The sequence below is a fragment of the Cynocephalus volans genome, chromosome 8 (assembly GCF_027409185.1).
Source record: "Cynocephalus volans isolate mCynVol1 chromosome 8, mCynVol1.pri, whole genome shotgun sequence".
Taxonomy (NCBI): domain Eukaryota; kingdom Metazoa; phylum Chordata; class Mammalia; order Dermoptera; family Cynocephalidae; genus Cynocephalus; species Cynocephalus volans.
The window spans coordinates 114,184,678-114,199,211 of record NC_084467.1 but is presented as its reverse complement, the minus strand read 5'-3'; the positions used below and the strand labels follow the sequence as shown (position 1 = coordinate 114,199,211).

The following is a 14,534-nucleotide window of genomic DNA, read 5'->3' as shown; positions in this document are numbered from 1 at the left end:
AAAAGTAAAAGTGAGTGGAAGAAGTAATAATGATGATAGCAAAATATTTACTTAGCCAGATTAATTAAATATGTGAATAAGTAGTTGAAAACATGTTAAAAACCTAATTTTAGATACCAGTTGGAATTTTATTTTCTTACTGCTCCTGTCTTTTCATGGGAAGATGATGTAAAGGATGAGTGTGTGGAAAAGTCACCAAGAAAGGACGGGGGGAGGTATTCCTAAATAATCTGCAGGTGACATTATCTGGGAGACGACATCATTGGTGAGGAAGAGTGTGGGCTGTGGGTTGGGACTGCCTGGGTTGGATCTAGGGAATACCTCATTACTAGCTCTTTGACCTTCAGCAGGTCTCATAACCTCTCTGAGTCTTAGTTTTTTCTTATGAAAAGTGGGAGGAATAATAGTATCTACCTCAAAGGTCTATTGTGAGAATTGAATGAGGTAATATATAATCAAGGGCTTAGTATAATACTGGACACCGAGTAAGTATTGAATCTTTTATTTTTTATTTTGTTTTTATTTTTTTGGTGGCTGGCCAGTGTGGGATCCAAACCCTTGACCTTGGTATTATAAGCACTACCCTCTAACTGAGTGAGCTAACCAGCCAGCCCTAAGAACTGAACTTCTATTAGCTGATGTTATGAATATGTTTATCACCACCAAATGAGTTAAGCCCTGGGGCCTTCTGGACGAGGTTTCTTCTCACAGATTTCTCTATCCTCTAGTCATTGATGAATCGGAACTCAGTATTGTCAGACCCTGGGCTAGACAGTCCTCGCACCTCCCCTGTGATCATGGCCAGAGTGGCCCAGCACCACAGGCGGCAGGGCTCAGACATACTCATCCTCCCAACCTGTGACCAGGTGAGTGATCTGGAGCCACTCTGCAGTTTTCCCTTCCCTTTTTTCAGAACTGGGATTTGGAGGCATGGGTGTTACCAATACATGGGTTTGAACAATCGCACTAAACCCCCTGCTCCAGCAATCCAAATTTGAGATAGTCACTTATTTAGAGAACAAATAGTAAAGAAAGAACATGGTATAAATAGAAATATGAAAGTAAGGCTGTTTCAGTTTGTGTGTAGAGTCAGTGAATGCATCTGTAGGGAAATGACAGCTAAGGAGCAGAGAGCTGGTCTTTTTTTAATGTCTACGTAGAAGTAGGTTTGCTCAGTGTTTCTCCAGAATACTAATTTTCAGTTTTCTCTTTCCTTAGAAAAATCCTTTTCTCAAACAAAATCTTATCATTTGGAACCCTAGAGAAAACAAATAAAAGCTCAGCTCCCCTGGGACCTTTCTTGATCAAACTCCCCTTGCCTTCAGTAGTACTTCCTCTGAGCCCTAAAGTTCTGCGAAACCAAATCTGAAAGCTCCCACTCTCAAGGGTAGAACTAGGTCCAGGGAGATTTCAGGAAGACAGATTTTGGCTCAAAGCAAAAAGCTTACAAGGAATCTGGGCTGTCTGGCAATGGAGTGGGCTGACTTGAGAGTCAGGGAGTTGCCTCTCATTTTTCAGACAGAAACTGGGCCACTACCTGTTAGAGACACTAGGAAGAGATCTCCTAGTTTTGTAAGTCATCTACCACCATAATGATTTTTTCCATATTCACATTCCAACTGTATAACATTTCTTAATATTTTCCTTCAAGGTGACTCACTTTTTTAAACTTAAATTTATTTTAAAGGAGATCTGTCGTTGCCTTAAATTAAAACCCATATCACACACTATAAATACACGGTAAATGTAAAACTAAATATAAGTTTAGAAACAATTTTGTTAAGTTTTACTTAGAAAGATATAGAATGGTATAGACAGAAAGCTGCCATTTGTTAAAAAGAGGAAAAGGAGCCTCTTTCATAAGACATCTCTGGATGAATATATAAGAAACTGATAGTTATTGCCTGAGGAGAGTAATTAGGTGGCTTGAGGATAATAGTAGAAGGGAGATTTTTCATTATATTTAAGCTTTTGTATCCTTTTCATTTTAAATTACGTGAATGTATCACATTCAAAAAATAGGTAAAATTTAAAACAAGCTGAAAAATAAACTAGCTAGATTCTATTGCTTGTCAACGGCTTTAGTTAAGCTTGAGACCAATTGTGTCTTTGTTAAAGGTATTGAAGATATACTAGCACTAGACTGAAACTTTTTCTGGGTTAATCCAAAGGATTGAGAACTGAAAAGAAACTAACTTTCAGTATGATTCAGTGTTATGTGATTCCATGTCCAAGTATCACCTAAAATCATTTCAAGCCTCAACAAAAATCATCTCATCTAAAAGTATCTTGAGTTCTACCAGTGGTGTACTCCCCTGGTTCCTGGAATCCTGCAGTCTAGACCTAATTTTTCCTTCTTCCCCTGAACAAAACTGGGCCTTCCTTTCTTCTGTGACAAACCTACTGGGTAGGTCTCCTGGAGAAGTATGTAGGCTTGAGGAAACCACCCTGGTCCCTCTTCACGAAGGCTTTTTATGCAGAGGGCTTCTTTCCTAGGCTTTGGTGAGTAACCCCAGACAGTGGGGTTACAGTATGGTACCTGCCCTCTGTCCTGTCCCCACCCTACCCCCTTACCCTGGCTCTACCACACACACATACTTCTCTCTGAGTTCTCTTTGATGGTGTGATTTTAGTAAACTTATCTTCTTTCTTTGGAGTTTAGGGTTCCAAGCAGCATCTTTTTTCTATTATAGCATATCTACCTCTGCTGTTTCTCTTTGTTTACAAGTCTCATTTTCCCACTAGGCTTAACTCATCTATACTATATATGCTGAGCACCTAGCATGGCACCTGGCACATAGCAGGCACTTTATAATGTTTAGTGAATGAATGAATGCATGCATGCATGCTTTGGAATGGGACTAATCGAGATTGTCTTCTTAGTGTCATCTTGGGGAGGACTTATCCAAGACACAGAGCTTCTTAAACTTTTTGAAACTGAGATTTCACAGTATGATCTGTAGTCAGAGGAATGTGTCCTAGGTAAATCCTATTTTTCTTAAATCCAGAGTTATAACATCATCAAAAGAAAATTCTGATCAAGAGCTACTGTGCAAAAGAATACATTTATACTCTATTTTTACCCATCAGATAGAGTTTAGTTATTCTTAGAAATTGGAGAGGTGAAGGTGGGAAATGGATTTAATGTGTATTAAGATGCCTAGTTTATCAGCTGCTATACTAGATCCTTTACAAAAAATCTCATAATTCTCACAGGAAAGGAGGTGGCTGTTAGAGTCTTCATGTGGTAAATGAGAAAACGGAGGCAAAGGAAGGATAAGAGACTACTGAAGGACTCAGCTTGTTACTGGCAATCAGAACTAGGACTTATTTCTCCTGAGCCCCAGTGCAGGGCTTCTTCCTCTCCTGGCCGCTCTTTGATTGCTCATTCCTACCCCTCCCTTTGCAGAAGTAAAGGACCAAGTTCAGATTGCTGACAGGGGTCGGGCATACATCCTGTTCCTAGGAGAGGTTTTTGTTTAGGTGGTTAATAGAAGCAGGTGTGGAGTAGATGGTCAGTAAATGGCATAGGGGGAAACCTATACTATCCACCATCCTGTCAGCAGTGGGATGGAGGCACAGGGAATCTCACTTTCTGTGACATAATTCTATAATGTTTGATTTTTTTTTTTAATAAGCATATTTTGATTTTATAATCAGAAAAAATATAAGTAAAAACTGCTTTAAAAAAATCGTTGCCCAAAACAAACAAAAACCTAGTGCTTTTCATGTTTCACCAGAGAGCCAAGTAGAGCCATGCCCATCCACCACTTCCTGTGGATCCTGGACCCCAAGGGGTTCAGAGACTAGGGGACTAGGGTGTTATGGTAGAGAAGGATACTCAGGACATGTCTGAGAAATGCTAATACAGCACATCAGGCCTGACTCTGCAACTTCAAGCACACCAGTTAGTCTCTCTGGGCCTCACTTTTTTCAATTATAAGTGAGTGTTAGACTCTAATCTCTGAGATACCTTCTGGGTCTCTCACATTCTGTGGCTCAATCATTCTGGGCATAAAGTCTGTAAATATCCAGGAGGACAGAAAAGGAGGGAGGAGCATTAGGGAGGAACTATCAGGAAAAGCCTCTTGAGAAAGTGCATTAGGAGGGTATCTTAGGCCTGAATAAAAGTAGACAATAGTAAGCTAGGTCAGTACTGGAAGTAGAGCCCTTGTTGGGCAATCACTGGAAATGAGGGAGATTAAACTGAGTGAAAAACAGAGTTGATAGAAAAGCTTTGAAAGCCCAAAAAACCTTTAAGAGAAAAATTCGTCCAGTGGAGCATCTGAAAAGTTTATGCAATTTGAAATCTTTCTCGTCATACCTCATCAGTGGCATATCAGTTAGGATTAGATTTTTATTAAAATTGGCATAAGGGGGAAAGAAAGAAAAGCCAGGCTAAGAAGTTTGGATTTTAGACAAGTAATGGTGATCTACAACAGATTTTTGAGCAGGCAGGGGAAATAACACACATGGTGTTTGAGAAAGATCAACCTCATCCTTTTTTGTTCAGGGAGACAGAGATCCACTACTGGGCTCTCTGACAGTTACTAAGCCACTGGTATTTACTAGGCACACAATAATTGTTCAGTAGCACTGTGGGAGACACTAGATTTGGAGATATGGAGGGTGTGTGTTTGGCATAGGGATGGCTATTTAGTCTGTTTAGAAAAACAACAGTCCAGCAGGAGCTATAGGTTCTTATTTTGTTGGCTGATACTCTCTCCCCAGATCTTTTGCAAACAGGAAGAGAGCATTTTCTATTACTTCCCATCTTCATATGTCATGTGATTAGGCTCCTCTGCCCCACCCAGAAGCAGTTGACTTCCTGCAAGTGAAAATCATTTCATCTGTGCTCTGAGATTTGGGGGTGGTAGTGAGATGCCAGCCTTAACTAGACCTGTGTGGCTGTCTTTGTGAGTGCTATGCTGTGACTAAATAAACTGCATTGAGTGGGTTGAATCCCCTGTCCTCTGTAACCTCTCGTCTCTACAACTTGCCTCTCTCCTCCAGGGTGTAGATCAGAGCCCCAAGCCTTTAATTATTGGCCCAGAGGAAGATTATGACCCAGGTTATTTCAACAACGAGGTAACAGTTTCCTGGTTTTCTCCTTTCATCATTCTTCATTGTACAAGCTGCTCTTGAGTAGAAGCAGTTTGGTTAGCACCAGCTGTGAAGGGAGCTTGGGGGAGGAAGCCTCAGCTTATAAACCCTGGAAGATGGATGAGAGCTAAGCTGGAACAGACTGTGCTGCTGTGCCCTGTCTCTGTGCCTCCCATCCAATCTCATGCTTCTGCCTTCCAGAGCGACATCATATTCCAGGATCTTGAGAAACTGAAGTCACGTCCAGCTCACCTGGGGGTTTTTCTACGTTACATCTTCTCTCAGGCGGACCCCAGTCCACTGGTAAGTCAGGAATGTCCGTCTTGATTGAGTGCCTGCACGTGCTTGGCAGAGAATCTCTGGCCTCTGTCCCTGCTCTCTAAATTTTGCAAGTCAGATCCAAGGGCATAGTCGGGCATCTCAAAGACAGACACAAAGTAGAAAAGAAGATGAAACCTAGGCAGAAGGAATTCTTCACTGTGTGTGACTCAGCTAACTACATCAATAGCCCAGGGAGGGGCAAGAAGAGCCAGGCCAGGAAAACTGCCATTCTTGATCAGCTTAGGAAGTCATCTTGGAGAAGATGGTCTTTCTAGAGTTTTTTGAATGAAGGTGGATACAGACTAACTGGGAATTTGAAAGTGGCCCTTGCAAATATACAATGTTACTACAAGAAAGCTTGTCAGAGGGCAAAGCTGTAAAGGGTCTTTAATCTGAAGGTGATGACAGGAAGGAATGTGAGGAGGTAGAGACCAGAGTGCCCTGGGACAGTGCTCAGAGCCAGCAGCCTTGCCAGTTTCTCTCATTCTGCTCAGTTGCTTAGAAAGGAACAAGGATGGAGGAGAGAGGTTGATGCTATATTCTTCAGAATAAACTTCTTGCCCAAGGCATAAGCTGCTGTTTTGTCTTTCTGGGGTTACTACTAATAGAAGCCAGAGTAAACATTCATTTGCTCAACAGGTATTCATTGAACACCTGTGTGTAAGTCCCAAGTGCTTGTATCTCAGAAGCATTCCTAAATAAAAACAAGGCACATCCCAAAGAGAATTAAAACATGAACCCTTAGGAAACAATATATAGGTACAAGAGACAAGTAAAATGTGAAATGTGGAGAGGATGCAGAGTAGAGGAGTGATCACCTCTGAGGATGCGCATGCAGGAAAGCGGGTAGAGATTATTTTACCACAGGTTTCTGAAACGTTCTAACTCAGGGTATCTCAACCTCAGTGCTACTGGCATTTTGGATTGGAGAGTTCTTTGTTGTGGTAGATTGTCCTGTGCATTTTGGGATATTTAGTCACATCACTGGACTCAACCCATCAGATTCCAATAGCACCCAACTCCCTCAGTAGTTGTGACAACTAAAAATGTCTCCAGATATTACCAAATATCCCCAAGAGAGCAAGATCATCCCTGGTTGAGAACCACTGCTTTAACCAGTTTCTCTCTCCTCCTAGCTTTTTTACTTGTGTGCAGAAGTTTATCAACAAACAAACCCCAAGGATTCCCGAAGCTTGGGAAAAGACATCTGGAATATTTTTCTAGAGAAAAATGCGGTAAGGAAGTCATAGATTGGATTACAATTTTATTACATTCTTTGGACCACTTATAAGCAGAGGAAAAACTAAGCAAAACATTCAGGCCAAATGGAGACAGGCTCTTAAAGGGAAGGCTAGGCTGACAGATTAGGATTCCTGGATCCTGTTTCTAGCTCTACTATCAAAAGATTGATCTCTTCTCTATACTTCATTTGTTCCACATACAGAATACACATTACTTCTCTTCAGAATGTTTGGGGAAAGAAAGAGATATACCAAATTCTAATTACTCTCCCCTGAATCAGTGCCCTAGTTCCCCCCAACCCTCCCAGACTTACCCATTTCTGAGATGTAGAAACAGAGGCTTAGAGACATCAAGTGATCTAAATCAATGAGGCTAGAGGAGAACCTAGGTTTCTGAAGCTCAGCCTGACTTGCTATTACAGCCCAAAGTCAAGAGTCAGAGGTTGGAAACCCTCCAGTGTGTGAGACCAATGAGACCACTCTCTGCATCTGGACATAGTTCCCAAGGGAATGTCAGGGATCCCACTGGCAAGAGCACTTCTTTCTTTTTGGAGGGGCAGGGGTAGGGGGAGGATATTGGAGGGATATTTATTTATTTATTTTGTATTATCTTTTTTTTTAACATGGATATGCACATTTATTTGTGCAAATAACAAATACATAAACTGAATAAGAGATGAATAGCAAAATACTCTATAGAAAGTAGGGCTTCTTACTGTCACAAAAGCTGGAGGTGTAAAACTTACTAAAATTTACATATTTCAGTTTATAATCTTTACCATTATTTGAAATAGCTCTCTAAAGTCTTCCAGAAACATGCCAATATTAAATTGATTTCAACAGAGGAAGATGAATAAACATTTCTAAGGCAAATAAATTTCTAAGAAAATCAACAAATCCTCTTAATAAAAAGAAACCAAGAACAGCAATCGAATATCTAAGTTTAGTAATATAAATTGCATTAAAAAATCAGTAAAACAGAATATAAACAGAACGCACTTCAAAAAGTTTGCGGAAAAATAGAATTGAAAGATAATGGAAATCTTTCCATGAACTTTTTGTTTAAATTTTTCCTTTTTAAAAAAAAAAAAAGACTAAGATCATAGAAAATATGTTCTCTGATCACAATAACAAGGAAATTTAGAAAACTCACAAATGTGTAGAAATTAAACACTTATAAATAAACAATGGTTAAAAAAAATCACAGTGAAATTAGAGAGCACTTTGAGATAAAGATCAAAGCACAACATGTCAAAATTTATCAGATTCAGGGCTCATGCAGTGCTTAGAGGAAAATTTATACTTGTAAACACCTATATTAAAAATAAGAAAACTCTCAAATCAGTAATGTAAAATTCTATCTTAAGAGAAAATAGAAAAAGTAGAGCAAACTAAACCAAAAGCAAATATAAGTAGAAAACAACAGAAATATATGAAATAGGGAATTAAAAAACAGTAGAGAAAATCAACAAAACCAAAAGTTGATTCTTTAAAAAGATCAACAAAATCTGCAAACCTTTACCTAGACTGACCAAGAAAAAAGAGAGACGACCAAAATTATTAAAATCAGAAATAAAGTAGGGGCATTACTACGTTATCACAATGAGTTTTTGTGGTGGTAAGATTTGGTTTCTTTCTCTTTCTCATTCGCATTTTTGTTCTACCAGTGTGTTTTGTTCTTTCTTGTGTATTCATGGTAGTGATTATTGTTTTTTGGATCCCAGATATAGGACTCCCTTGAGGATTTCTTGTAGGGCTGGTCATGGTAGTGAACTCCCACAGCTTTCATTTGGCTGGAAAATACACTATATTTCCCTCATTTCTGAAGGATAGCCTTGCTGGATATAGTATTCTTGGCTGGCAGTTTTTTTCTTTTAGTATTTTGAATATATCACCCCATTTTCTTCTGGCCTGTAAAGTTTCTTTGAGAAGTCTGCTGTTAGTCTGATGGGGGCTCCCTTAGAGGTGACCTGAAACTTTTCTCTTGCTTCTGAGATTCTCACTTTGTCTTTGAGCTTTGCCAGTTTGACTATAATGTGTTTTGGAGAGGATCTTTTTGAGTTGAATCTGTTTGGGGATCTTTGAACCTCTTGTATCCGAAGTCCATATCTCTCCCTATACCTGGGAAGTTTTCCTTTATTATTTCATTGAATATACTTTCAATGCCTTTTCCTTTCTCCTCCCCTTCTGGAACACCCATGATTTGAATGTTTGTGAGCTTAAGGTTGTCTGCTAGCTCTCTTTGATTTTCTTCATTTTTTAAAATTCTTTTTTCCTTTTTTTGTCTGCCTGGGTTATTTCGAAAAGACTGTCTTCAAGATCAGAAATTCTTTCTTCTGCTTGTTCTAGTGTGCTGCTTAAGCTATCAGATGTGGGTTTGTTTGTTTGTTTGTTTGTAGTTTATTTAATAGGTTGTGTTTTTTATTTGTGAATCTTTCAGTTCCCTGAGTTCTACTACATTCTTTTTTAAGGTATTAATCTCTTTGTATATTTCCTCCTTCATATCCTGGATTTTTTTTCTCATTTCATTATGTTGTCTAACTGAGTCTTCTCATGTCTCATTGAGTTTCCTTAAGATTGTTGCTCAGAATTCCTTTTCAGTCATTTCAAGGGTTTCCTGCTCTACAGGGTCTAGTATTTGAGAATTACTGTATTCTTTTTGTGGTGTCATATTTTCTTGAATTTTTGTATTTCTAGTATCTCTGCATTGATGTCAGGTCATCTGGTAGAGCAGTTGCTTCTTCTTTTACTCCGGAGTGAGCTTTGAGGAAAGGGACACCCTCTTCTTTTTCTGGTCTCCACTGGTGACTCTCCATGTGTCAGTGCAGTCAAGTGTCCAGTGGGCCACCTGCACGGTGGCCATGGCAGCTTCTGTGGCATTGAGCCACTTTTTCAGCAGCTGTGGCTGTGGTGGGCCACCTGCACAAAAGTGATATTTTTGGCATGCTCTCTTGCCTGCTTTTGGGTGGGAGGTACTGCCCTTGGCTCCTTGCCTACCATTTGCTGGCATGCTGACCTGCCTGCTTCTGTGTGTAGGAGGCTGTGGCCCTTGACTCCTTGCCTGAAACAGCAGGCATGTTGTCTTGCCTGCTTCCAGATGGAGCAGCAAGAGTACTTCTGCCTGCAGAGGGCAGTTCCCATCCTAAGCTTTCTAATCTGATCAATGACACTGATTTCAAAATAACTATATTCTTCTAGCAAAAAGCTGCTTTCTTGGGCCAATGAGGTTGGGGGAAATTGATTTTCCTCAAGATTTACATTTGCCCTCTTAAATGGGTCTTGAGTAAGGAGATTAGAGCTGCCCATTGTTCTGTTTGTTATGGAACCACCTCAGTATCCAGGTGTCAGGGACTTGGAAAGCAAAAGCCAGAACACTATGCTAACTGCAAGACTATGTGAAATAAGGCCAGTTTTCCCCTGGGAGCAAAGAAGAGGGCAAGTCCATCAGGTCTAATGAGGGTTTCTCCCTTGCTGCTAAATGATCACCAGCCCACTTTTTGGAACAATATGCCCATTCCATGCACCCTGATGTCCTTGAAATAAGAGTGGAAAAACTGCATGTGCCACCCTCAGAATATAGGCCCAGCTTGCCCTGTAGCCTCAGATTATGTTTCCCAAAACTTGGGTCTATACAGTTGGAGAGTGATGAGAGGAGGATGGGTAGATTGAGGCAAAAAGAAGAGAAGGTAGTGTTGCCAAGCCCTCCTGGCCCAGCATGCTGTCCATCTCCCTGGAGTGTGCAGACCTCACCACTTCTGCCCCCACTCTTCTGTTTTTTAGCCTCTGAGAGTGAAGATCCCTGAGATGTTACAGACTGAAATTGGTAAGTTGGCTCATTGGTCAGTTAGCCTCCTGCTGGTGTCTTCCTTGTCCTGAGCTCTCAGGAGGCTCCAGAGAACAGCAGGGTCATAGTCCCTGTCCTTGGGCAACTGTCCTCTACTGGAGGAAAAGATCCATGGGACAGTTGCTCCAGAACTCTGCACAGTTGCTTATGGACAGGCACAAATGGGACAGACTCTGCCTAGGAGCTCACTCAGTCTGGTGGAGCTTGTCACAGAAAGATACTGGACTTAGAGTTAGGAGACCTGGGCATACCTCTCTGGGCCTCAGTTCACTCATCTGTACAAAGAGGAAATTGGACTGGATTAGAGATTGCTAAACAAGGTTGGTCATCAGAATCCCTTGGGGAACTCTTTAAAAAAATACAGAAACCAGGTCCTCATTCCATCCCACCTGCAGAGTCAGAATCTCCTGAGTGTTGTTTTGGCTTGGGGGTGGGGGGGGCATGTTTTTGTTTATATAAGTTCCTTAACCAATGCTGACAGCAGCTGATCCAGCATGAGGACCCAGTGGCCTAGGTGATTGCCCAGCTCTCTTCTAATCCTAATCATGAGTAGAAGAATTAAGGAGACAGTTCATAGTGGATGTCAGCCTGAGAAGCTAATCACAAGCAGTTCTTTAGAGAATTGAAGTTTGAAGCTGCATTTGGAAAGAGCCAATTTATAGGCACAGATGACAGGGAGGAGAGCTTATGGCCCAGGTGATAGGGTGGAAAGAGCTTGCTCCAAAGCAGAGGAAGAGTGAACCAGCCGCTGCCAGGGACTTGGCCTAGTGTGGGTGGAGCTAGATTCAGGGACAGAAGGAGAGACATCTTTCAGTTCTGCTAGGGATTTCAGGTTTCGTGGGATGTGAAGGGCTGCTTATTTTACCCTTGTGAGCTGGCCCTGGGACAGTAGAAGGGGAACGAGCCTCTCAGAGATCTGCATTTTGATGTCAGAGGACAGCATTTGAACACATCTGATGAGAGGGGCTTTAATACTTCTTCTGTTAATGGCGCATAGAACATCTGGAAATTGTTGTTGTCCTTGCATTGGGCCTTGGACATTAGGATTCCAGTTCTAAATTCAGGAATGAGCTGGGAGGTCCAGGCCTTCACGTCCTTTAGGCTAATGGGGCAGAAGCCAGCCTCTCCTCCTAGTGTCAGAGGGAGCTGAAATCCATTGGAATGCTCAGACATCCTCTTCCCCTGACACCCCATACATTCTACCTTCTCTGGGCTCCCACTACAGACACGCGCCTGCGGAACAGTGAGGATGCCCGCAGTGTTCTCTCTGAAGCTCAGGAGGCAGCCATGCTGGAGATCCAGGAGCAGATCCATGACTACAGGTTTGCCCAGCTCCCTGCCCTCCTCTTCTCTCTCCTTGCACCTCTGCTGCTCTTGGCCCTTTCTCATTCCCTCTGTGATGTGTGTGTACATCATATTATGTGTGTATGTCTACCTCACTCTTCCTGGGTGTCCATCTGTTGAGTGTTTATGTACATTTGTTTCTTTCTCTGTGTTTCTCTGGTTTAGAACAAAGCGCACTCTGGGGCTGGGCAGCCTATATGGTGAAAATGACCTGCTGGGCCTGGATGGGGACCCTCTTCGAGAGCGCCAAGTGGCTGAGAAACAGCTGGCTGCCCTTGGAGATATTTTGTGAGTCTTAAGTTCCACTCTCACCCCCTGAACAGGCCAAACAGGTTGACATATTTTGTTGGTCTTTTTGCCAGCCTCTCCCTCTCTTCCATATCTGGCCTGATTCTCCTTCCCCTGAAAGATGGGGAGAGTCTTGCCCTCCTGCTGCATTTCTCAGGCTAAGGGCTGCCAGTGTTCCAGGGAGTTGCAGCACCTGAGCTCCTGACAGTAATTGGGTGGTTGTAACAAACCACGGGCTCCAGGAACATGGTGAGCTTTCTGCTTCCCCTTTCTAGCCCTCTTCCTGACCTTCCTCCCTTCTTGCCTCCAAGATCGTATCTGACACTAAGAGTGAGACCAGCCCTGTGAGTCTCCAGTACATAAAGTTCCTTCAGGAAGCAGCTAGAACTGCTCAAGGGATATGGAGCCATTTTCTACTAATCACATCAGAAACTAACTCAACTGACTAAGGGGCTCCTGGCACAGCTGCTTTTGTTATGTTTTTCTAATCCTATTTTCTAAAGTGTCACAAGCACCTGTAATGCAAGTCCCAACATCAGACTGTGTGTGGACACTTCCAGGCTTAGAAGCTGTTTTTTGCCCCAGTACTGCTTTTTGCTAAGTAGTTATATGACCTTGGTCAAGCCATTTTATCTTTCTGGGCCTTCTCAACAAAATGACAAAAGTTGGACTAGATGATCTCAGTGGTCTCTACTAATGCTGATATCTCAACTTGGCAAATACTTATGGAGCTGCTCCTGTGTGCCAAACACCGTTCCGCATCACACTCCCTTGGGGTGCTTCAGTGAAAAAAGCAGTTCTTTCCCTCATGGAACTTACATTGTAGTGGGAAGACATAGCAATGTATGATAAATAAGTAAATTATGTCATATGTTAGAAATAATGAGTGCTGGGGGAGAAAATAGAGCAGGATGAGGAGGATCTGAAGTACCAGAGCCAAAGGGTTGCAATTCAAAATCGAGCAGTCAGGGCCAGCCGCATAGAAAAGCAGTATGTGACTACTGAAGACAGGGAGGGAGTTATCCTTGAAGACATCCTGGGGGAAGAGCACACCAGGCAGAGGGAGCAGCCAAGTGGAGTACGGGAGTGTGCTCAACATATTTGAGGAGCAGTAAGGAGACCAGAGTAGCAAGAGCAGAGTGAAAAGTGAAGTCAGAGAGGTAGCAGGAGGGGCAGCCACACAGAGCCCTGTGGACTACTGTGAGGACTTTGGTTTTTTACTCTCAGTGGCTGGGGGGCCGTTGGAGCTTTGTGAGAGTAGATTATGGGTAGAGGCGGGTGGGAGAGCAAGGGAGGGTTTCAGACAGGTTAGTTTGAGGGCTATGTAGGAATCCATGTAAAAGATGATAGGGGCTTAGACTAGAGTAGTAATGATGGAGGTTGTGAAAAGAGGTCAGATCTAGGTATATTTTGATAGTAGAGACTCTTTTTTTAAGGAGGATTTCCTAAAAATTGAGTACGGGATATATGAGAAAATGAAAAGTCAAGGAAGACCCCCAAGGGTGTCTTTACCCAAGCTACTAAAAGGATGAAGGTGCCATTAATTGAGACAGGGACAATTGCATGGGGAGTATTTTGTGGAAAATCAGGGGCTCAGTTTTGGACATGTTAAATTTAAGGTCTCTTCTAGACATCAAACGAGATTTGAGTAGGCAGCTGCATATATGAATCTGGCATTTGGTAAGAGATCTGGGCTAGACATAAGACTATATGAGATCACACAAAGAATGCATATGCTTTGAAAATTTAACCCTCTGACCTTCAGCCAAGCCTTGAATCTTTCTGGGCCTTAGTTTCTCTATTGGTCAGATGGCATTAATCACTCCACCCACTCCAGGGATGAAGGCAGGACCTGGCTGAGCCTATTTTGAGATCACAGACACCAGAATTATTTGGGATTACTATTGACAGCATAGGCACCCCACTTGTAATGGTTTCTATTTAAAGCAGTGAAGTTTTGGTCTCGTATAATGGATATATAGTACCTCCTCATAGGTTATTTTGAGAATTATATGGGTTAGTATGTGTAACCAGCTTAGAATAAGGCCTGGCCCATAGTAAACACTCAAATGTTAGTTGCTGTTACTGTTTACCCCTTTTAAACAAGTTTCTTTGGATCTGGTCTCAAGGTATTATCTCTGCCTACTCACCTTCCTTTCTCCTGCCTCAGTGTCAGCCCAACCCTTTCTAATTCAGTCCTAGGTGGACACAAAAAAGAGCCTCTTCCTCCATAATAACTTTAGATGCTGAAACAGATAGCAAGCAAGACGCTGTATTACCACATTCTCCTTCCTTTTAGCTAGAAGGACCTCGTCGTCATCATCATAATTGTGCTAATTAAGTCCCTCGAGGGAATAAGAACTCTCACCTGAGCCCCAAGCTGGCTCCAGAGC

The 14,534-nt window shown here is 42.1% G+C and overlaps 1 protein-coding gene across 4 annotated transcripts in view; it reads left to right on the top strand.

Moving 5' to 3' along the window:
- Positions 1-14,534, top strand: part of ARHGEF11 (Rho guanine nucleotide exchange factor 11) — a 107,016-nt gene that overhangs the window by 70,507 nt on the left and 21,975 nt on the right. For all 4 annotated transcript variants that reach the window (XM_063103725.1, XM_063103726.1, XM_063103724.1 and 1 more), the window contains 7 exons: positions 729-866; positions 5,014-5,088; positions 5,305-5,406; positions 6,561-6,659; positions 10,446-10,488; positions 11,735-11,831; positions 12,019-12,141. In XM_063103725.1, the coding sequence (XP_062959795.1) occupies positions 729-866; positions 5,014-5,088; positions 5,305-5,406; positions 6,561-6,659; positions 10,446-10,488; positions 11,735-11,831; positions 12,019-12,141 (677 nt within the window). The remainder of the gene's footprint in view (positions 1-728; positions 867-5,013; positions 5,089-5,304; positions 5,407-6,560; positions 6,660-10,445; positions 10,489-11,734; positions 11,832-12,018; positions 12,142-14,534) is intronic.